The 24,855-nt window shown below is 40.9% G+C and overlaps 1 protein-coding gene across 4 annotated transcripts in view; it reads left to right on the top strand.

Annotated features, from left to right (window-relative positions):
• Window positions 1–24,855, top strand: part of LOC117872037 (limb region 1 protein homolog) — a 96,461-nt gene that overhangs the window by 35,635 nt on the left and 35,971 nt on the right. For all 4 annotated transcript variants that reach the window (XM_034760004.1, XM_034760002.1, XM_034760001.1 and 1 more), the window contains exons 2-5: window positions 8,575–8,701; window positions 9,241–9,309; window positions 11,014–11,078; window positions 13,149–13,221. In XM_034760004.1, coding sequence (XP_034615895.1) covers window positions 8,575–8,701; window positions 9,241–9,309; window positions 11,014–11,078; window positions 13,149–13,221 — 334 coding nt within the window. The remainder of the gene's footprint in view (window positions 1–8,574; window positions 8,702–9,240; window positions 9,310–11,013; window positions 11,079–13,148; window positions 13,222–24,855) is intronic.

The following is a 24,855-nucleotide window of genomic DNA, read 5'->3' as shown; positions in this document are numbered from 1 at the left end:
TGCTGGTAATACATGTTAACGTTTTTTAGAAGGTCTCTCTCTATAAGTCTGGAGTGCGTGTGGAGGTGCAAGGCAGAAGGCTCGGTGTTGGGGGGACTTGAGGTCAGGGCAGGGGGCTGATTGGGGCGGGGGGCCAGGACCCCCTTCCCCCACTCTCCCCTGTGGAGGCAGGAGGCAGAAGCTTGGTCCTGCGGCAGCCAAGCTTCCCTCCTCCCCCGCTTCTTCCCCCAGCGTGGCGTTTTCCGGCTCCTCCGCCCCTCCTCCTCCTCCTCCTCTCACCGGGCAGGCAGCGTGCCACTCAGAATCGGCTCGAGTGCCGTAGATTGCCGACCCCTGCTCTAATTCATACCCTAATCTCACCTAGACTTTGGGAAAGTCACTCAACTGAACACTGCTTCAACTAGAATTAAGAAATTCTCTCTTAAAAGGAAAAAGATCGACTGCAGATGTACCACTTAGAGTTATACTCTACAGACCTCCATTGTAGTATAATTCTTGTTTTGATACTCTTTTGAGCATCCTCCTGCATCTCAGAGGGAAGGGGAGATTTCTGTTAATCTTTTAAGGTCCACTAGAGCAACCTCCTCTCAACCCTGAAGAGTAGATCTTTTCCACAAGTCCAAGAAGAATTAATTCCCATGAAATTTGGAGGCTGAGGAAACTTGAGCCTGTTTCTTCATAGAGCATTAGTAATAGGTAGATGTTTCAGCTAGAGTTGACTAAGTCTCTCTGAAGCAAAAAAGTCTTAGGCCATTTTTCCCCCTGAATCCAAGAGTTTAGAAGAGGAGTCTGGAATGCCCTCTCAAGATCTAAAAACCAGATTATCTTGAATGCCTCCTTCAAGGGCTCTGTGCTTCCCTCTAATCTCATGATTTTTTCCCCCTCACAATCAAATGAAGCTTCATCGTATTCCACATGCTTTGCCTCTAATACTTCTCCTCCTGAAGAGTACAAATGGAGAGTCATAACTTTACCAAAACTACTCCCTTCCATCTGTGACTCTTTTGGGCCAAATCTTATGCTGTTTAAACTGGTATAACTCCTTTAAACCAATGGAACTATGCCAATTTACGTCAACTGAGGATCAAGTCCTGCATATTTACTGTAGTCAGAGTTCAAAGGTAAATACTTTGCATGGAAATTTTGTTTAAATTTTCAAAGTTTTTGCTCTCCAGTAACTTAACGCTGACGTTTCGAATTTCATACTTAACATAGGCTATTCCTTGGTTTAAAAGAATGTCTTAACACACCCAATTAGTTATGGGAGATTGAAAACCAGCTCCTGTTCACTTTCAGTAGGAAATCTTCAGATTTTAAAAAACTTCAAACCCAATTGCTGTTCAATAAAGACCATTTGTGGTCTTTTGGTACCAGTCGGGGAAGCCTTCTTTCTTGGCAATCTACTTCCATGAGGACGCAAAGATGTCAACCTCGATGCCAGAGACATCCCCCAAGGCATTCAATGCAGCCAATGAAGAGGCTGATACAGGAGGCCAGTTGAGTCTAGATCAGGCTTCCCAATCCCTGGATCTGCTCTTGACAGAGAGTCTTCTGTGAGAGTAGGAACAGATTCTGGAGGAGGCCCTGGACTCTCTGAAGTGAGAGACCCGGGAACCCACTTTGGACTCTGACCAGGAGTAAGATTACTCCAAAAGCCATGGTAGTGAGGAACCAAGAGGAGTCCTTGGAGGCCAGAATCTAGATCTACGTCAAGACTGTGGTACTAACGGCAGCATTGAAAGGTTCCTAGCTATCAGTGCTATGTGATGAGGCTAAGCTGGTATCAGGGTCCCAGACAACCTTGTTAAAGAGGCCAATAAGGGCAGTACCAAACCTGAGACTGATGGGGCCACCAGAGCCCCTGACATTGGTGCCGATGATCACGGAACATGCAACGGTGCTGGTAGAGGATCTTTGCCCAAAATCAGCAGTGTTGGTGGTACCAAAGGCACAATAGATCTCTCACAGCCACATAGGCCTCTGGTGGTGTTGGCATCAAAATGGATTGTTGCTCCTCCATAAGCGGCGATAAAATGGATCTACTGATGTCACCAAGGAAGTAGCTGCCCTCAGTAGTCCTGAGATGGGAATGAAAATCAACAGGTCGGCTCTTAGAGAGCCACTGTGAGCTGGTTCTGGGGAGCAGCAAGCCAAACAGTGCACTCTACCATCAGTGCCAAAATGGCCTTCTGCTGCAGAGAAGTTCCATATTGAGGGCTTCAGAGAAGTAGATGCGGTCTTCTTATGCTTCAGAGGACAGGAGTGGTCAGAGCTATTATGCCTCGAAGAGGATGGCTCTGATGAAAGGGATCTCCTATGGTCTCTGTCCGCTGGCGAGACCAGCAGAACACTCCTAGAGGGAGTGGTCAGTGATCTCCCTTTTACCATTCAAGGGGATTCTGATGCTGGGTGAAGAGCAGCCTCCAGGAAAATTTATATCTAAGGTGGTATTCTCTCTGCTTCTTCATTCTAGATTTGAAGTCCCGGAAGATTGGATAACTATCTCTGACATGACCCTCACCCAAAACTTTAAGCAGTGAGAGTGTAGGCCACTAACAGACATTGGTTTACGACAGCTAGAGCAGGGCTTAAAGCCAGGGCACCTTGGCATAGGTTCTACATGATAGGTGTGGACCAGAGGCCACCAGAGCCTAATAAAAGGAAAGGAAAAAAAAAAAAAACTAATAAAGAAAAAAGGATGATCAAAGGGCAGACCAAGCACCATCAGTTTAAAAAGGCTAACTATAAGCAACTTTGTCCACAGAGGACAAGGCTGGAAAGTACAGATATGCTCCGACTGGACCACAGACAGTAAGAAGGAACTGAAGGAGGATTGGGAAAGCTCCTCCTATTATAGCCTCAGGTGGGAGCATGAAGAAACCAGGGCACAAATGGGGCTGCTCCTATGTAGCAATGCAGGCGACTCACCCCTGCGGCTCCTCCTGCTGGTGTCCTGGGAATTAGCTCATTTTCCAGCCTTGGAGCACCCTCTGCAGGCCGGTGTCCCACTACTGCTGGGCCCCTGCATCCCTCCCTGGACTCCGGTGCCCCGTTATCTGGGGTGCTGCCCCTGGCAGTAACTCCTCACTTTTAGGGTCTCCCCTCCCTGGGGAACCCCCACCCCCCTATCCCCACCTCGCCTCAGTCATAGACTACTGACAGTCACCAACTAGCCCCCGCTCCCTGGGGCAGACTGCAGTATAATCCACTCATCACAGGCAAGGGGGTTTGGGGCCTGCTGCCTTTCTCTGCAACCCAGTACCTCTATGGGGCCTTGGACAAGGCCCTGCAGCTGGGTAGTTGCTAGCCTGGAGCTCCCCAGCCCCTCTGGCCTTTCTCCAGCCTTGCCTCACTCTAGGTACCCTGAGCTTCCCAGCAGCCAGGCCCCTCTCTCTCTGATAGCAGAGAGAGACTGTGTTTCTGGCCCACTGCCCTCTTATAAGGGCCATCTGGGCCCTGATTGCTCTGGCTTCAGCTGTGGCTGCTTTCCCCATCAGCCCAGCCTTTCTCTGCCACAGCCCTCTCCCTGGCTGCTTTAAGCCCTTCCAGGCAGGAGTGAGGTGACCACCCTGCTAGAGGTCTTCACAACAAGTTCCACAGGTTCACTGTGTACTGTGTGAAGAAATACTTCCTTATGTTTGTTTTAAACCTGCTGCCTATTAATTTCATCAGGTGACCTCTGGTTCTTGTATTACGTGAAGAGGTTAATAACATTTTCTTATTCACTTTCTCCACACCATTCATGATTTTATATCCTGTCTCCCTTCAGCAGTCTCTTTTCCAAGATGAACAGTCCAAGCCTTTTTAATCTCACCTCATATGAAAGCTGTTCCATGCCCCTAATCATTTTTGTTGCCTTTCTCTGTACTTTTCCCAATTCTAATATATATTTTTTGAGATGGGGTGACCAGAACGGCATTCAATATTCAAGCTGTGGGCGTAGGATGGATTTATATAGTGGCATTGTGGTATTTTCTGTCTTATTCTATATCCCTTTCCTAATGGTTCCTAATATACTGTTGTTGTTGGTTTTTTTATACTGCTGCTGCATATTGAGCAGATGGTTTTTAGAGAACTATCCACAATGTCTCCAAGATCTTTTTAGGGTGGTAACAGCTAATTTAGACCCCATCATTTTGTATGTACAGTGGGGATTTCTTTTTTCCAATGTGCATTACTTTGCACTTATCAACATTGAATTTCATCTGCCAGTTTGTTGCCCCGTCCCCCAGTTCTGTCAGATCCCTTTGTAACTTTGCAGTCAACTTTGGACTTAACTATCTCAAGTAATTTTGTATTATTTGTAGATTTTGCCACATCACTGTTTATCCCCTTTTCCAGATCATTTATGAATATTCTGCTGTTCCATGTGGTTTCCCTTGCTTCTTTTCTAGCCCTCTCTAGATTAGGAGACTGGTATGCTGCCCTAAATTTATAGGATGTCAGCTTCCATGTGGCAATTTGCCCTGGCCAAAGGCAGTTCCTAAGGCTTATGATAGGTGGAAAAACTGTACCAGTTAACCATTGCATCCTTTGGACTATTGTCATCAGTGAGGTTTTCACCAAATATGGCTGTGGTGGCAGCCTGTCTCCACTGGAGGGCATTCATACCTGTACAACTGGTTGGTACGGGATCACTCCTGTCATCAGGTAGGGACCAGTATCTATCCAATTCTCCATTTGTTTATCAGCTTGTGCCTGAAATAAACAGAGAAAAGCCAGTTTTGTCATCTCTTCAAAGAGATGACGAGTTCATTGGGGTGATCCTGGATTCGACCTCAGCCAGGGCTTACCTGCCTAATCCCAGGTTTCTGTCTATAGCGGACCTCTGTGTGTCATTCAAAGAACACCAATGAATCACAGTGAGGAATTGCCTCAGGCACCTAGGTCACATGGCTGCTTGTACACGTGACCCCTCACTTTAGGCTGCACCTCTGGGGAATGCAGACATGGCTCAAGTCAATCTGCCACCCTCATGTTCACAAACTGGATAAGTTAGTATTCATCCCAGACAGAGTGTTACTGTCTCTGAATTGTTGGATGAGTCAGGACAGTATGTAAGGGGAAATCTCCATTTCTCCCTCCATGACTTTGATGACAGATGCTTCAGCGACGTGGAGGGGAGCTCATCTGGGTGATTTCAAGCTCAGGCTTTGTGGAACACCCATGAGGCAAGGTTATATATAAACATTCTCGAATTGCATGCAATATTCCAAGCATGGCAACAGTTCCTGCCACACATTCAGGGCCAGGCCATCAAGGCATCTCACCTGCTGGGTGTTTAGAATAGCTTGGTAGACCACATGAGGAGGTCCTTCAGTCTGGATCATGAATGGTTTCTCAACATAGCTGTTCTAGGATTAATGTTTTGGTTAGGAGGATTTTTGACAGTGGATCACAGCTCAACAAAATAGGAAATGTCCCCAGTTCTGTCCAAGAGCAGGTCACAGTCCCAGTTCATCTTGGATGCCTTTCTGTTCCTGTGGGGCATAGGCTTGCTGTATGTGTGACACTTTCCCCCATGTTATTGTCAGGCTGAAGCAAGAATGAGGTAGAATGATCCTCATAGCTCTAGCCTGGCCAAGGCAGCCTTGTGCTCGGACCTGCAAAGGCTATCCACCTAAGAACCCTTGCGTCTGCCACTAAGCTGGGTCTACACTACCCGCCTTAATCGGCGGGTAGAAATCGACCTCTCGGGACGCTCTTACTCCACCAGCGGAAATCGATCCCTGAATCGACGCTCTTACTCCACCAGCGGAGGTGGGAGTAAGCGCCGTCGACGGGAAGCCGCAGAGGTCAATTTTGCCGCCGTCCTCACAGCGGGGTAAGTCGGCTGCGATACATAGCTATTCACGTAGAAGTTTTGGCTTTTTAAAATCCCCCCCCCCCCCCCGTAGTGTAGATGTAGCCTAAGAAAAGACTTGATATCCCAGAATCTCGGGCAAATGTTGCGCCTCAGGTGCTACACCTTCTGGTGTGGTTCATCCATGGTTAAATATAAAGGAGGGGCACTGGTCAGTGGCACTCCAGACTGTCTTGCTTAATAGTTGGAAGCCTTCCATAAGAGCTACTTACATTCTTAAATTGAAGCATTTCTCCATCTGGGCAGCTAGCCACAGTGACTCTCCTACATAGCCCATAGTCTAGAATTCTTTGAATCATCTTTTACATCTGCGAGAGTCAGGTCTAGTAGTTAGTTCCATTAAGGCACACCTGGGAGCAATTTCAGCTTTTTACCCATGTATTTACAGTAAGTGTTTTCTCTAATCTTATGACAACCAGATTCCTAAATTAGGCTGTTTCTACCAGTCAGGGATCCAGCTCCACCTTTGGACTTGAATTTAGTCCTGTCCTCCCTTATGTGGATCATCCATTTAAGCCCTTAGCTTCCTGCTTTTTGTTATACCTCTTAGCAAAAGTGGCCTTCTCAGTGGGCATCAGTTCTTCTAGAAGAGTGGGAGAGCTTTCGCGTGACTGGTAACAGATTTCCCATATATTATATTTTACAAGGAGAAGGTGCAGCTTAGGCTGCACCCTAAGTTTTTTTTCCCAAGGTGGTATCTGATTTCCACCTAAATCAGTCTATTACTTGTAGGTCTTTTTTCGAAAGCTACATGTTCACAGGGATGAATAAAAATTGTATACTTTAGATGTGCCGTGAACCTTAGCTTTTTACCTGGACAGAGCAAAGTCCTGTGGAATTTCTTCCCAGCTCTTCATATCCTATGCAAGATGAATGAAAGGTCATCCTATTACAGCTAAATGACACTCTAAATGGATACCAGCTACATTGTCATGTGCTATGCTGCCAAAGGTATCTCGTCATCTGTGAACCTATCAGTATGCAGTGTTGTTGTAGCCATGTTTGTCCCAGAATATTAGAGAGACAAGGTGGGTGAGGTATAATCTTTTACTAGACCTGGTCAGAGCACTCCTGCTTTCATGGCATTTGTGGACAATATCCCTATTGTGATGTCTGCAGAGCAGCAACGTGATTCTTGGTCCATATGGTTTCTAGACACTATGAATGTACAACTGCATCAAGGGAAAATGTGAATGGGGAAAAGCGTTCGTACAACTCCTCTTATGATGAGACTCCTAGCCCCAATCCATGGACATATACAAACACTCAAAAAAGAAATGATTACTCACCTTCTTGTAACTGTTGTTGTTAAAGATACGTTGCACATGTCTATTATATGACCCACCCTCCTTCCCCAACCCATTGTAGTCTATCATCAGGATCCCAGCACGAAGGAACTGAAGGAGTGGTGGGATGGATCCAGCTTTTATATCCTCAGCTGGAAGCACAAGGCAATTGTGATGCGTGCGGGGCTGCCACTACGGGTACTGCTAGGGAAATCTCTGGCATGGGCACAAGACATATGCACACATATGGTGTAATGGATATATGCAACATGTCTCAAACAATGGTTACAGGAAGGCGAGTAGCTGTTTTTTTTTCACTGGTAACTAGTTCTTAGAGTAGATTTTTCAGTACAGGTTCACACACTTGGGATGCACGTGTGCAGACAACAGAAGGCAGAACCCTCAGACAAGCTGTGACCACAGCAGGATTGAGGGTAGAGGGGGACCTGTATTGAAAATCCTCAAAGGAGAAGGTTTCTTCAGGAAAACCAAGAAAATTAAATTAAAAGCTGTTAATGTAATTGCAGGGCTACTTACATTGTTAGGGATGTGTAAAGAAAAATTTTAGGTTCTCATAGTAATACTAACATTTATTATTGAGTAGACTGCTAAATGTATTCTCTTGTATATTCTGTTTAAATTTGCAAACTTAACAATGCATTAATATAGCCTTTTATACTTTGTGCGTGTATGTATCATAGAGATCTTTTTATATGCTTGTGTGGTGTATGTTTGTTCGAGATGAAGAGTGTTCCACCCAGTGTTGGGCACATTAGAAATCTGACGTAATTGATATAACTGCAGCAACAATAGGTGGCTAGATAGTGAGTAGTACTCTAACTGTACACTTGAGGGCTCTGTAGACTGTGAGGAATGGTGCAGAAGCAATTACAGTGGAAGACTATTTTAAGTAGATTGGTGCATTGTACCTATGCAGGGCTTAATGTTGGCTGGACTATTTGGCTATTTGCCATAATTGGCTTTCCATTCCTTTGATTGGAATCATAGATAAAAATTTGCTAATCCACTTTGTTGGCTGAAAGTATTAGAAAAGTAATCCATCTTTTAAAACTGTCCTAGCAAAATCATAAGGTATAAAGAATTTTTTATAGAATAATGAGATTAATGAGAACTGTAAAGTTTAAGTAATTTTAAACAATTTTCTATGGTTTTAAGGGAAAAAGCTAGTCTAGGCAGTATGAAGTTATAAGCCCTTAGATGCTTTTTCCCTTGTGTGTAAAAATACCTTGCATGGGCTCTTAAAGTGTGTGTGTGTGTGTGTGTGTGTGTGTGTGTGTGTATATATATATATATATATATATATAATATGTATGTATGTGTGTGTGAAATTGTATAATAATTCTTATTTAATTTTCCTTATGTTCAGAATATTTGAATATATTGAAAATGTTTTATTTTTCCTAGGGGATCAGAGCACGTATTTTGGAAACACTTGTTATGCTTATTCTTCTTGGGCTGCTTGTCCTTGGAATAGTGTGGGTGGCTTCAGCTCTCATTGACAATGATGCTACCAGTATGGAGTCTTTGTATGGTATGGAATATTTTTAAAAATAAGTTTAGCTGTGTACAGCATAGAAGTTGATGTTTTCAATTAAAATTCATTTATAGTAAATCCCCATACTGCACTAATTTTTTTACTTTGAACAAATGTAACCCATTCCCAATCAGCACCTGATTTTTGCATTCAGCTAGTGTTTTTACACGATTCTTATGGTATACTGAAGAAATTCAGCTTTCTTGCTCACAGTGTCTACATACCTAATGTTAGAAGTACGTTCTTCAAGAAGTTTTTAAGATATTGTTTTTTTCTTCCCAAAGTGTCAAGGAGATTGTTGTTCACAATTTTATAAACTGCTTAATTTTTTATTTACTTTTTTAAATCTTATTGTGCAATCCTGAAAAAGTAATTTCCTTAAATTGTTCTAACTTAAGGAAAGATCTAAGTTTAAGCCAGTCAGTCTCAAAACTAAATTTTCTTAGTATTTGCTAACTACTAGTAAATAGATTCAAATAGAGCATAAACAGCATATATTTAATAGGCTATCACTGTGTTGAAATTTTTTTTTACAGATCTTTGGGAATTCTACCTCCCTTATTTATATTCCTGTATATCGTTGATGGGATGTTTATTACTTCTCTGTAAGTATTTTCCTGACTATTGTAGAAGAAAAGTAATATTTTTAGTTCATAGGAGGTTCAGGTGAATTTACTGCATATAACTTGAGGATGAAAAAAGAATGAATTAGAGGTATTATGACACTTTCCCAAGTGCTTTTTTCACTTAGATTTTTTCTAAATTATTTTGCTAGTGGTTGATTTGTGTTCCCATGGAGGTTTTTCTCTTTAAAAACTTATACCTCAAACTTTTGGTTCCTGAAATATGTAAGCCAATAGAATTAGTATCTTTCATCTTAGGACCTCAGGACCTCAAAGCAGTTTTCAAATGAAATGAACTAATCCTCATGCTTCTTACAAGGTATCCACATTTTTACAAAGTGTTGGGGAAAAACCCGACATTGCACAAGTCAGGGACAGGAATTGATCCAGAACTCAGTCTCATGCTACAGTCATTAGACAATTCTCCCTCCTGTTGCACCTGAAATGTCTCCTTATATACCCAGAAAGGAAAATCCCTGACCACTGGCCATTGTGACCTGGACCTGGGTCCTGGCCAGTCTTAGTGGTGGATCATTTGACTATCGTACATCCAGTCACTACCTCTGATCAGCCAGAGCCACTTAAAGTATGACTTTCTCCCCCATTGGAGGGGAATGGTGATGTAAAGCTATAGATCCCAGTGAGAGCCCACAGTTCCCTTATCATTTGAACCATGTTTCCCTGCAGTTACTAAGAAAGGGAGAGTGGCCTTCTCCCTTTGACTGTCAGGAGTTTTGTCTGAGTTTTAGATGAAAAGTGTACAGCCATTGTGCGAATTCTTTAATTGGCTCACTACAAAGGACAGGGCCAGCAATTGTCACTTCATCAGACCTGAAGAACTTTGGATTTAGCTGTCTGATTTTAGGCACTAAGTCTGAAATTTTTTACATAACTCTTAATGTTCGTACTGAAATACTGTTTAATAAAAATAGAGTAAAAGGAAAGGAACAATCCATTTCATTCTTCTATACCTTCTTGTTAAACAAGAATGCCTTTTCTAATAATGAACGTCATAAATTTAGGTCTTCGCCTCTCCCACTTTCCAAATCATCACCTCCACCATCTCCCACATAGTCACGTGTTCTACACAGTTTGAAGGCAAAGGTGTTCTTCATGACTTTTCAACACTGGAGATCTGTTACAACTGGCAGCTAATGGTCATTCTTACCCAAATGTGTGCAAACACCATTCCTAAGAACCACCTAACTTGTTAGTTTAAAAGGCTTTTTGGTGGTAATGTTTTCATTAGTAGTGTATGAAATGAGAGGCGGTTTTAAAAATTTGTGAGAAATTTACTGAAGCTATTATCAGCTTAATAAGATAGGAAGCAAATCTACATTCATGTATTTCTGTAAAGCCGCAGTTAACCATTTATTCAAAGTATATGGCAGCAGATATGTAAAGAGTAGCCAGCTTAAACAAATGAAGGGCTCTTTGATGACATTCTACTCCATGCTGGTAAAAAGTTTTGGATCACCAGTTTGTAATCTCAGAACTAGGCCCAGGGGATTGTTCAATATTCTGTAATATCTGTGATATTTCTTGTGTGATGGTGGATTACAGAAGTCTGATCAAAATGTAGCAGAAAAAGCACAGTATTCAATTATATGGAAGGGTATGTTCATAATGTTGATATAATTACTGTACATTTTCTAATCAAGGTTATTTATATCTTTTCCTCCGCAGTATGCACGCCAGTGGGGCTTTCACGAATGTTTACAGTGATGGGTCAGTTGCTGGTGAAGCCAACAGTAAGTACAATATATTTCTACACTTTTGATAATATTTTAAAATAGAAGGTACAGTAACATAGCCATATTCAGACAAATTTCTTTTTGCAAAATAATTTTTGCACATATTAAACAATGATAATTGATTGTGCTACTGGATTGCAAAACTTTCTGGTATCTGCACTTTAAAACCAATGCCCCATGTTTTACACAATGTGGCCCCCGTTTAGCAAAGATTTATACAAGTGCTAACTTTAGTAATCAGGCGACTACTAACATGCTTAAAATTTAAGCATTTACATAAGTCTTCTTAAGCCTGAGTTGCTCCTATTGGGATTGATTATAAAATATTTTGCATGTTTTTGTTTTTAAATGACTTTTTAAATTTATAATGCCTGATTCTGTAAACCATATGTATTTACTTATTCTAGAATCACTGAATTTATGCAATCATATAACATGGATAGTAACTTTGATGTCTAATTCCGCCAAGTTTTCATAATTAGTATAGAAATATTGAATAGGTAAGAAATAAAATGTCTTGATTTCATAGCATGTTATCTGTGCTCTTCATAAAACTTTTCTGTGGAGGTATTTGTTCTTTCCAACTTAACTGACCAGCTTTAATATATTGTATGCACTAGGGTTGAATTAAACACTACAAGAATTGCTATTTTTTATTTGTGGTAATGCCCACTATGTATTAGATACTTTCCAAACACTTCTCACAGTCGAAGAACAAATGAGAGAGTTTGGGAGGGAGAAAAGCAATAGGGAATTTATGTATTCGGCATAGGCGCTGACTCTGTGGGTGCTCCGGGGCTGGAGCACCCACAGGGAAAAATTAGTGGGTGCTCTGCACCCACCGGCAGCTATGCTCCCCACCCCGCCCCACCTCACCTCACTTCTGCTCCGCCTCCTCCCCTGAGCACACCGCGTCCCCGCTTCTCCGCCTACTTCCCAGCGCTTGCTGCTGCCAAACAGCTGTTTGGTGGCATAGCAAGCTCTGGGAGAGAGGGGGAGGAGCAGGAACGTGGCATGCTCAGGGGAGGAGGCGGGGCAGGGGCGGGGATTTGGGGAAGGAGTCAGAATAGGGGCAGGGAGGGGGTGGAGTTGGGGCAGGGACTTTGGGGAAGGGGTTGGAATGGGGTGGGGCAGGGGCTGGAGGGGGCGGGGCTGGGGGCAGAGATGGGTCAAGCACCCACTGGTGCGAGCAGAAGTCTGCGCCTATGGTACTAGGGAACTTGGTTCACTATAGGCAGCATGGCAGAAATGAGTCTGTAAGAGGGACTTATGTGTGGATGTGGTAGTGGCCTTATGTGTGAATTCAGGAAAGCTTATACTATACATGAGTGCTGCATGAAAGAAGGCATGGAGATGACAGTGGGAGAGCATTAATTTTTTTCAATTTCATTGCCTGGTATTTTTGGGAATAAAATGACTGGTAAAACCCTATCTGTGACACTGGAGAGTATTAAGCATTTCCACACCTATTAATTTTTTTAAGCTCAAGTGCTCTGTAGATACACAAAACCTAACAATGTGACTAAAATTGCATGTTTTTTCATAACTTCGCTGGCAATTTTGCCACTTTTGAAATGTCAGACTCTGTGAAAACTGTTTTGTCATGTAAACTTTACAGTAATTGTTTTTACAAACTCTGCGATTCTTCCTTATTGTAGTCTAGTCAAATGTGAAGTTTGATAAGTTGTTGGCCATTTTTTGATTTTTTTGTGCACAAGATGATATAAAAAAAATTTTGTTTTGGTGTAATTGAAATGACTGCATTTAGCTTAAACTCCTCCTAGCCTCCCTTCCTCCCAAATTCCTTTGGACTGAGACTAAACAAAGTTTCAGACCAAAAGGAAAGCTTATGGGAAAGTTAACCATGTGATTGTAATTGGAGTTGTGAGTATCTTTTAATCGTAGACATTGTGTTAATATTTTATGCAGCCTTCTTGTACCAGTAATGTTTATATTTTCTTAAAAAGTAGGTTTTAATTCAAAAAGTAGATTAATAAATTCAGACAAGCAAGATATCGCATGTAAATGAATGTGTATATCAATTAGCATTTGCATTTCTAATTTCAGATCCTTGAAGACCTGGATGAACAGATGTACATCATCACCTTAGAGGAAGAAGCAATCCAGAGGAGGATAAATGGTACGTGTGTTGTATAATAATATAATATTTAAACCAGAGAAAAACAGCACTTCCTGGTCTTGAGTGTTCATTTCACCGTAAAATAAGTTGGTTCTCTTACCTTGTCCTAGAAGCTGTTTGCTTTCCCTTGTTTCAACTATTCCATGCCTCTACTTGCACAGGACCATGAGGATCCTTCCGGTTTTATTTGATGATATCTGTTATTGGTGGTTTTCTGATCGTGTTCAGGAAGTCTGTCTGTGATGTGAAGTCTCAGACTAATTGGCAACAAGTCAGTTGTTTTGCCACTACAATCAAACATATTTCTAAATTGCTATAAGTAAATTCTTAGTCTAATTTGGAGAGGAATCCAGTTACTAATAAGACACCGGGTACTGTAAAGAGGAAGGATTTTTGCATTTTGTAAGCTTAGGAGATGAGTGATCACTTGGTGATCCTTGATTTATTTTTTAATGAATTATTAACTTAAATTTTACATGTCAGAGCAGCTTTCCACAATCCAGAGGCTCCCAACAGAGAATTTTAAAGTAATCCATTACAGTAGGTTCAGAAATTTTTAAGTAATTCCTGCATTTTAGTGTAACTTTGCTCTTATGCTGTGTCTTTCATGTGATCTCAAAGCACTTCATAAACAGTTATTGGTGAAGTACATGTGTATAATGATGTTGCAAAAACTAAGATTTAAAAAAAAATTTAGTCTATTAAAAATCATGATTTTTTTAAAAAATTGTGTTTTGGTTTACCTTTTTAATTGTTCTGTTTTTAACCCAATGAAGAAGCCATACATCCCTATTTGTGTGACCATTTTCAGAGTAGAAAAAAGCCCTTATACATCGGTCCTGCACTCAGCCTGGTGGTGTCTCACTCTAATCACTCAGGGAAGGCTTTATTATCTTCCTCTTATGCCAACCTCTTGTCAACCCCTTCCTGCAAACTCTACTCTACTGGATTTTTCCTCCCTTTCCCTTCAGTCTTCCGCCCTCACTGATATTCTCTTGCCCTATTTCCCTGCATTCTTACCTTCAGTCTTCACTCTATATTCCCTTGTCCCCTTGTTGTTTTCTGTTTGGGACATGCAGTGCTGCCATCTTCATCAAGGTGTAGATAAATTGTATAATGAATTGCTTGACCACACTTTGGTTTGTTATACAATATGCTCGAGACCAAATAATCAGTGTCTATCTGGTTTATTAATATGGTACAGGAAAAAGGTTCTATGCGATACCAGTCTCCAAAGAGCAGTCCTGTGTGGCAATATTGCATTCACCTTACACAGAAGATATGCTCCCCAAAGTTATGATCTTAAAGCCATCTTTTTATACCTTACTTGTGCAACCCTTCTGCCAGTTGTAGTCAGCAGCAACAAAGGCCAGGTTCAATATCTAGGGGTTCCTTTTCAACGATACAACACAAAACTGGCTCGAGCCCCCACTCATTAACCTGGGACACACCACCCACTCAGCGCCTCTGAAGCAACACTTCCCCTTTTTCAAGCACTGAGTCCGAGTGTAGAAAAGAAACTTTTAATAAAAAGAGGGAAGTAACCCGACATTAATTTGGGAAAACGCAACAAGCAGGATTCATAAACTTAAAGCCATAAGCAAAAGTCCCACCCCAGAGTAGGTTGGGCAATGTCCTTTTGCCTCAGGTTATTAAGGCCAGCAACTAAAAGTTCTTTTAACATGCCCCTTCTTTCTCCCTGCACCACACCTCACTCACAGTTGTTGTCCTTGGTCAGGGACGACCTAGAGGCCAGAGGTGCATCTGTGTGAGCTCATCTCCCACTCTCTGCCAGATGTTTGCTGTCCAACCTCTCTGCCGTTCTGGAACGTCTTGTCACTTAACATAGCTTTCAGTGATTTCAGATTTGTGATTTCAACTCTGTGATTTCAGCTGTTAATGGGGAAGCCTCATTGCTAGTGCAGACTGGGCAGTTTCTTGCATCAGAGACACTGTCCCAAAGCAGGCCTAATGCTTAGACTGGGTTATCCATGATTTCAGTTCTATTGGTGTGCAACAAGACTCTCAATTGAGTCTTAATCCTCTCTGTTATTACACAGTGGAGAGAGAAATGGTCAAATGGTGTCTAGGACTCTTAGGTAGGGCCCACATCACCAGGTACAAGTACCTGTCCCCACTCTCTGTCCACTCCCCTGGGCTTTGGCACCTAGGTCCCCTGCCTACCACCTGCAGTTTAGTTGAGGGTTAGTCCCTCAATCAGGGTATGCCAAGCACAGTTCAGCTGCCCTTCGTTCACACAACAAGAATAACAACCCTTTTAGTACCTCTGCCCCAACAGCAAAGTGACTTTTGATCCAACACCAGCCAAACACCAGGATGGGTGTGCCCATGCAAACCCCCTTCCTCAGCTCATCACTAGATGTCAGGGGAGAGCTCATTCAGATCCTGGTTACACATGTTTACCAGTATAAGTTACCTGAAACTGGATTCAATTAATCAACTTTTTACCTTGTTTGTTTCTGGTACCATGGTGTTCCCTTTATCTTTTGTTCGAAAACCCATGCATTCCACATACTAAGAGGCATGAAGACACTTTCTAGGCCTATGCCAGGATGGATAGATTTGTGAGAGTAATGCTCTACTCTTGCTATGAGGGAACAATTATATATCATTATGTTGACAGTTTTCCTATCTACTTAAACCAAAGTTTACTTCAGCTAACGCAAGGTGATATGGAATACTTAGCGTAAGCGAACAGGACTATAATAAAGATACAAGCCAATTTGGACTAGATAACTGCTATATTAATGTTTAATAATATGCATATTTAACTGCTTGGAATAAATATTGTGGGTAGTTTTGTCAGCATACTATATATGTATGCTAGCCAGTGTGTATTAGTCAACAGAGGATAGCTTGGATTCAGTTCCTTCAGGAACTATGGGGGTTGGTACCCATCTTTACTAGAGGCAGCCTCACTTCCACCTGCAAAGATTGTAGGGAAATAATGACCTTCATTACTACCTGCGACCTGTAGCTTCAGTCTTAAGAATAGTGGGAAATCATAGCCATTTTTAGTAAAGTCAAACATCATAAAATTCCTGAACTTCTTCTGGCATGAGAAACTTAATCTCCCCCCCCCCAGCTCCTCCCCTAAAATTACAAGATTTGTGATATATCATGACTTAACAATTTTGCCATTTTTTATGGATGAAGAACTTTGGGATGTATGGCCACTGGGAAGCATTCATGGACAGAGGACTGTTCTCTCGGGATGGACTTCACCTGAGTAAGGAGGGAAATAGACTTCTAGGATGGAAGCTGGCACAACTGATTGAGAGCTTTAAACTAGGAATTTGGGGGAGATGGTTGGGAGATGTCCAGGTAATCTCCACACTGGAATTTAACATTGAGAAGGAAGAAAACAAAGTAAGAAAGGATACAGCCGTGGATATGAGAATGGACGTAAGGAGGAAGGGTAGTGTAGATACCAGTCTAATAGGTGATACTGGGGGTAGAATGTCTGTGCCTAATCGGGTAAAGAATGTCAGTGAAGGCAAACGGCAAAAATTAAGATGTTTGTACACTAATGCGAGGAGCCTAGGTAACAAAATGGAGGAACTAGAGCCACTGGTGCAGGAAGTGAAACCAGGTATTATAGGGATAACAGAAACATGGTGGAATAGTAGTCATGACTGGAGTACAGGTATTGAAGGCTATGTACTTTTTAGGAAAAACAGAAATAAAGGCAAAGGTGGTGGAGTAGCATTGTATATCAATGATGAGGTAGAATGTAAAGAAATAAGAAGTGATGGAATGGATAAGACAGAGTCTGTCTGGGCAAAAATCACATTGGGAAAGAAAGTTACTAGAGCCTCCCCTGAGATAGTGCTTGCGATGTGCTACAGACCGCCGGGATCCGATTTGGATATGGATAGAGACCTCTTTAATCTTTTTAATGAAGTAAACACTAATGGGAATTGTGTGATCATGGGAGACTTTAACTTCCCAGATATAGACTGGAGGACAAGTGCTAGTAATAATAAGAGGGCTCAGATTTTCCTGGATGCTATAGCTGATGGATTCCTTCACCAAGTAGTTGAAGAACCAACAAGAGGCGTGACATTTTAGATTTGGTTTGGTGAGTAGTGAGGACCTCATAAAAGAAATGGTTGTAGGGGACAACCTTGGTTCGAGTGATCATGAGCTAATTCAGTTCAAACTAGATGGAAGGATAAACAAAAATAGATCTGGGACTAGGGTTTTTGCTTTTAAAAGGGCTAACTTTAAATAATTAAGGAAATTAGTTAGGGAAGTGGATTGGACTGAAGAATTTATGGATCTAAAGGCAGAGGAGGCCTGGAATAACTTCAAGTCGAAGTTGCAGAAACTATCAGAAGCCTGCATCCCAAGAAAGGGGAAAAAATTCATAGGCAGGAGTTGCAGACCAAGCTGGATGAGCAAGCATCTGAGGTGATTTAAGAAAAAGCAGAAAGCCTACAAGGAGTGGAAGAAGGGAGGGATTAGCAAGGAAAGCTACCTTTTTGAGGTCAGAACATGTAGAGATAAAGTGAGAAAGGCCAAAAGCCATGTAGAGTTGGACCTTGCAAAGGGAATTAAAACCAATAGTAAAAGGTTCCAGAGCCATATAAATAAGAAGAAAGCAAATAAAGAAGAAGTGGGACCGCTAAACACTGAGGATGGAGTGGAAGTTAAGGATAATCTAGGCATGGCCCAATATCTAAACAAATACTTTGCCTCAGTCTTTAATGAGGACCTTACAGATGTAGGATGACAAATGGGAATGAGGATATGGAGGTAGATATTACCACATCTGAGGTAGAAGCCAAACTCGAACAGCTTAATGGGACTAAATCGGGGGGCCCAGATAATCTTCATCCAAGAATATTAAAGGAACTGGCACATGAAATTGCAAGCCCATTAGCAAGAATTTTTAATGAATCAGTAAACTCAGGGGTTGTACCGTATGACTGGAGAATTGCTAACATAGTTCCTAGTTTTAAGAAAGGAAAAAAAAGTCATCTGAGTAACTATAGGCCTGTTAGTTTGACATCTGTAATATGCAAGGTCTTGGAAAAAATTTTGAAGGAGAAAGTAGTTAAGGACATTGAGGTCAATGGTAATTGGGACAAAATACAGCATGGTTTTACAAAAGATAGATCGTGCCAAACCAACCTGATCTCCTTCTTTGAGAAGGTAACAGATTTTTTTAGGCAAAGTAAACACAGTGGATCTAATTTACCTCGATTTCAGTAAGGCATTTGATACGGTTCCATATGGGGAATTATTAGCTAATTTGGAAAAGATGGGGATCAATATGAAAATTGAAAGGTGGATAAGGAACTGGTTAAAGGGGAGACTACAATGGGTCGTACTGAAAGGTGAACTGTCAGGCTGGAAGGAGGTTACTAGTGGCGTTCCTCAGGGATCGGTTTTGGGACCAATCTTATTTAATCTTTTTATTACTGATCTTGGCACAAAAGTGGGAATGTGCTAATAAAGTTTGCGGATGACGCAAAGCTGGGAGGTATTGCTAATACAGAGAAGGTGTATGTATCATACAGGAAGATCTGGATGACCTTGTAAACTGGAGTAATAGTAATAGGATGAAATTTAATAGTGAAAAGTGTAAGGTCATGCATTTAGGGATTAATAACACGAATTTTTGTTATGAGCTGGGGATGCATCAGTTGGAAGTAACGGAGGAGAAGGACCTCGGGGTATTGGTTGATCACAGGATGACTATGAGCTGCCAATGTGATGTGGCCATGAAAAAAGCTAATTCGGTCTTGGGATGCATCAGGCGAGGTATTTCCAGTAGAGATAAGGAGATGTTAGTACCATTATACAAGGCACTGGTGAGACCTCATCTGGAATATTGTGTGCAGTTCTGGTCTCCCAGGTTTAAGAAGGATGAATTCAAACTGGAACAGATTCGGAGAAGGGCTACTAGGATGATTCAAGGAATGGAAAACCTGTCTTATGAAAGGAGACTCAAAGAGCTTGGCTTGTTTAGCCTAACCAAAAGAAGGCTGAGGGGAGATATGATTGCTCTTTATAAATATATCAGAGGGATAAATATCAGGGAGGGAGAGGAATTATTTAAGTTTTAGTACCAATGTGGACACAAGAACAAATGGATATAAACTGGACCTTAGGAAGTTTAGACTTGAAATTAGACGAAGGTTTCTAACAATCAGAGGAGTGAAGTTCTGGAACAGCCTTCCAAGGGGAGGAGTGGGGGCAAAAGACATATCTGACTTCAAGACTAAGCTTGATAAGTTTATGGAGGGGATGGTGTGATTGGATAGCCTAATTTTGGCAATTAATTGATCTTTGATTATTAGCAGGTAAATATGCCGAATGGAATGTTAGATGGGGTGGGATCTGAGTTACTACAGAGAATTCTTTCCTGGATGTTGGCTGGTGAGTCTTGCCCACATGCTCAGGGTTTAGCTGATGTTCATATTTGGGGTTGGGAAAGAATTTTCCTCCAGATCAGATTGGCCGAGGCCCTGGGGGGTTTTCGCGTTCCTCTGCAGCATGGGGCACGGGTCACTTGCTGGAGGATTCTCTGCACCTTGAGGTCTTTAAACCACAATTTGAGGTCTTCAGTAACTCAGACATAGGTTAGGGGTTTGTTACAGGAGTGGATGGGTGAGATTCTATGGCCTGCATTGTGCAGGAGGTCAGACTAGATGATCATAATGGTCCCTTCTGACCTTAAAGTCTGAGTCTATGAACTTGAGAAAGGGATGTCAAAGCTACAGTTACATCAAACCAGTGATGGTTATTGTTAGGGCCAATTTCTCCTAATCTTTGCTCACTCAGGCCTGGTCTATGCTACAGAGTTAGGTCGACACAAAATAGACAGTACGACCTTGCCCCCATCAATGTAAGTGCCCTACTACACCGACATAATAACTCTACCTCCACGAGAGGTATAGGGCTTATGTCGGTGTAGTTAGGGTGATGTAGTGTCCATGTAGACACTGCGGGTTTCTTATATTGGCTGCCGTTCTTGTCAAGTGAAATTGACGAGAAAGCCTGGTGCCAGCTCCCAGCTTGCTGCCCGGGCTCCATGCTCTGAGTCAGGCTGCTGCTCAGGCCACCTGGGCTCCCTGCTCCCCACGGGGAGTCCTGCTGCCCCTCGGGGTCCTGGCTCCCTGCTCTCTGCGGGGAGCCTAGGTGCTGTCCAGACTCAGGGCTCCCTGTTCCCCACTGGGAGCCTGGAAGCTTCCCGGTTTCCAGGCATGGAGTTCACCGCTGGGCGCAGCTGGGCTCCCAGTGGAGAGTCAAGAGCCTGGGAGACTGCCCGGACAGTCTGGTTTCCAGACTGGGGAGCCGCGGGGAGGTGGGGCTGCTGGACTCCCAGGAGGGAGCAGGAGCCAAAATCCTGGGGACACCCAGGCTCCAGTAGGGAGCCGAGAGCCCAGTCTCTTACCCCCTGCCCCCACTGCCCCGGAAGCACTGTTGATGAGGAAGCGCACCTCCGAGAGAAGGAGGGTAGTGTGGACATGCCCTCAGTTCCGAAGGGCAATTCATAGATTGAATTATGGGGATACTCTGTTTCTGAACTCTTCTCCTTTTATGGAATTTTGGAATTCACTCCCCATCCTGGTCCAAAATAGCTGAGATTACTGGCCTTGTGATCACATTGCAACACCCATATGCCTGCATAGGCATTTGAGGCAGGTTGAGAGTATACTGCATATAGTGTTTACAGCAGCTGCTGCATAGATGAGCTTTTTAGACCCATAACACATAAAGGTGTGTTCAGTGAATCTCTTTGAAGCTATGATGGGGTAATTATAATTGTTCTTGGTGTTTGATGTTCTCTAGTAACTGTAAAATATTTGTTGCTGAATATTTCATGTTGTCATGACAACATTTATGGTGTATACAGAAACTTTATGGAGAAATGGCCTTTTAGTTGTTCAAGTATTCATTACCGTTTGCTTAGCATAACATCAACCATTCACCAAGATAATATAATAGGAAGGCTGAAAATGATATTTTGGATGCTGGTTTTCACCTGCTCACAAGGCTGTGCAACTATATTATAAATGATTATTTGTTAGTATTATCTGTTCCCAACAGTGTCCAATACATAGTAGATGTTATACAAGTACAGAAGCAGGTCTAGTCCCTGTTTGTAGTTGCTTACTCTCTTCAACTATAATCTAAATATTACAGAAACATTTACAATAAAAAGTAAGGGAAAATTAATACAACTTAATTCAGGTGTCGATTAGTGGTTATTTGTGAGGCCCAGAAGAAGTTTATAATTTAAAAACAAACCACCTCTAAATCATTCCCATCTTTTGTGTGTTTTGGACTGTAAGCTTTTTAAAGTAGGTACTATCTTTATTTTGCGTAGTGTCCAGTGCCAAGTATATTTTTGGTGCCAATCAGATAACACGTACAGAGGCTTCAAAAAAGACAGCTCAGTGCTGTAATAAAAATTCACAATAAAAATTGCATTATATCTGATAAAGGGTTGTAAGGAAAATTATATTTATAGGAGCTTGTATTGATATTTTGGGGAAAAGTCAAGAAGTAGTAATGCCCTTTCAGTAGAGATAAGAAAAAACACCTTATAGCCACAAGTGAAGTGATCAGTGAGCAAAAAGTTCATTAATTGAATGGAATGAATATTTTCCACCACTGTACAAGTGATAATATTATAAGCCAGTGACACTGAGTTTTTACTGTGTATAAGTAGGATCAAGAGACATATTGGACACCAATTATCTTTCAGATTGTGGGGGAACTAATTGCACTAAATATACTTATGAAATATTAAATTAATATAGTAGAAAGAATACGATGATGGAAGTACCAGTGAAAGTTGATGAATTTCGCTGAGCAATAGCTCAAGTGAGAGTGTGGAAATAGGGTTTAGGTAGAGAGATTTTTTGTATAAAGCAAGCCATTTTTTATTCTTAATTTTTTTGCTAGTAATTATTAAAGTACAGTTTAAATAGAAACGTCATTTGTGTGGCAAGAGCTAGAGATTGTGGAAGCTTTGTTTTGGCCCTACAAAGGTCTCTTAATACATACAAATAGTAGAAAACAGTCTATTTTTAAAAGGGTTTTTTTAACAAGGTTTTTAGTGTTGGGGAATTGGATCTTAAAAATCACAGCAATGAATTAAACAAAATATCTTTTTAGTTTTTGAACAAAAAGTTAGAATTATTTTCATTTTAAACAACTTCAGCTATACTAATTATAATCCCTTAAAGCATCTATACTTTTGGTTCCAAGACGAGATTGCAGGGAAATTCTTCTAGGTCTGTTTCAAAACGTGTTTTGTTTAGCAACTCACCTTTATCACATGATTTTTCTTTTATAAAAGTGGTGTATATGGTAAGCTGCTATACTAATTGTAGCATTGTAAAATATGACTCTTGGACATTGGAGATCAAAATTTGTGACTTGCAGGTATACCACTGAGACTGCCTAAGTGAATTTGCTTTTGTTGCAATAACAAATACCTGAGATAATGCATTATAATGGAGACTTGCAGTAACTATGACACAGCAGCTCTTCAGCAGCCTTACTAGTGGTAATATTAAGCCTACTTTCCCAATTAATGGATTTAATTTAAGTAAAATCCTAGTTAGTTAATCAGCGAAGTAATAAAAAGTGTTCTGAAATATATACTCCATAAGTGCTACAAATTGAAGTGTTTGGGACTGAGTTTCAATAGGCTGAATTTTTCATAAATCCTTTCATATTTTTAAAATATCTAATTATAGCATTACACAATTTTAATTATAAATATTAATTCCTTTATACCTTCTTACAAGTTTACTTGTATATCTCATTAATGAACAGCCAGAGGTTATAAGAAAAAAAAATTGACAATTCTGATATCTACCCTAACATTTTTAGTTATTGAAGAGATACTGGGAAAGTGTTTCTGTTTCCAGCATATAATGTTTCAATACCCACATCACTTCTACAGAAGAAGAATAAAGCTGGGACTTTTTTTTTATATTAAAAGAGAAAAAAAAGTTGCCTTTAGCTATTAGTTTTCCTGAATCCAAAGAGACGGGTGGAGCAGGATCAAAAATACTTACATGATCAAAGTTATTGGCTCTGAAGGTATCCTTACCTATGTAAGAAAGATGAAAGGTGGTGTTTTTATTGCACGCTAGTAACAGTGTAATTTTGAACTAATTGGTGTTGAACTGCCAATCACCTAGGGGGAATGCAAATAGATACTCTTACAGTTTCCTTTGAGGTACTGAAATCTTATGTCGGGGCTGGAAGAAAAACAGAATAATACTGTTAAATTGACCTTAAATGAGCTGCTTTGTGGTTTTCTTGGAGAATCCCTTCTAATTTTTCATAACTAGTCCAAACAAGTTTTGTCTACTAATTTGATTTATTGGCTAGACAATGCTGACATTGAACTTTGTGCATGTTTGAAATAAATTAATATGTTGTAGACCTTTAAGTATTTAGCTGCATCCTCATCAAATAGTATTTTGACTGATCTAAAACTTTGCCTTACTGTCTCCTTTGTAAAATATGATTCTTTTGTAGAATAACCACTTGCCATCACTTTTAAGGAAAAATTACAAGAGCTGTGTCACATGAATGACTCCTATTCTCTGTCATGGTAGATATTAAGGGCCTAATGCTGCTAGCATGGACATTGTTGGAAAGACTCCCATTGATGTCACTGGAAGTTGTGTTTGAGCCTTAAAATTCGGTATTAAAATACATAGCTTTTGAATAGAGGTTTTTTCCAATGATCTCCAAGTACATTGCAAAGAAAGAAAATTAGCAGTTGATACTTATAACTTTTATACAAAAAATTAATGGGGCCTAGATTTCAGCCTTAAAGTCAGAATTTTGCTGTTGACTTCATTGGAGCCAGGATTTCACACTAAAAGTACTTGTTAACTGAATAGAAGTCATTCCGTAAGTCTGGTACCTTACAAGAGAATAAGGCAAAGTTTTAGACCTCTCAAACCAACACTTCAAGAGCATACAGCAAAATAAAAGCTTACAAAACTAAAGGCCATTATAAATTAAAAAACTTAGATTTATTTTAAGAAAGTGGATTGGAAACATGAGAAATTAGATTCTTATGATTCACATAATTCAGGAAATCTAGAATAAAGAGAAGACAGTTTTGTACTAGATACCTTTTACAGGACTTATTTATTGTTCATCCCCTATTACTAGGCTTTTTATGGGGTCAGTGTGACTTCCAGATAACTCTCAGTGATGTCAGTGCGAGTTTATGCGTACGCAAGGATAGAATTGGGCTTCTTGCTAAGGAAGAAAATGTTTTTAAATTTAAATTTCTTTATATAGCGTAGATACAAAACTTAAGCATGTTAATTTAAAGCAGAAGTTAAACTTTTTCTAGAAGAAAATTACTGATTGAAATACATATTTGGATAAATGTTTAACCATATTGAAATTAAACAATATTAATATTCGGTAATAAAAAATGCCAGTGTTTTGAAATTGTGTCCTCACAAGGCATGAAATACCACAGTGATGGGCATGGTATAAGAACCTGAATAGTATGTATAAAACTAGTGAGGTTGTGTATAGTTCTGATTGGTGCTAAGGGGGTGCTTCAGCAAAGTACTCAATGCCACTACAACTACAGTCCAGCATCACTTT

The sequence above is a fragment of the Trachemys scripta genome, chromosome 2 (genome assembly GCF_013100865.1).
Source record: "Trachemys scripta elegans isolate TJP31775 chromosome 2, CAS_Tse_1.0, whole genome shotgun sequence".
NCBI classification, from domain to species: domain Eukaryota; kingdom Metazoa; phylum Chordata; order Testudines; family Emydidae; genus Trachemys; species Trachemys scripta.
Note: the sequence above shows the minus strand (reverse complement) of the source record. Positions and strands in the feature narration are given on the sequence as shown.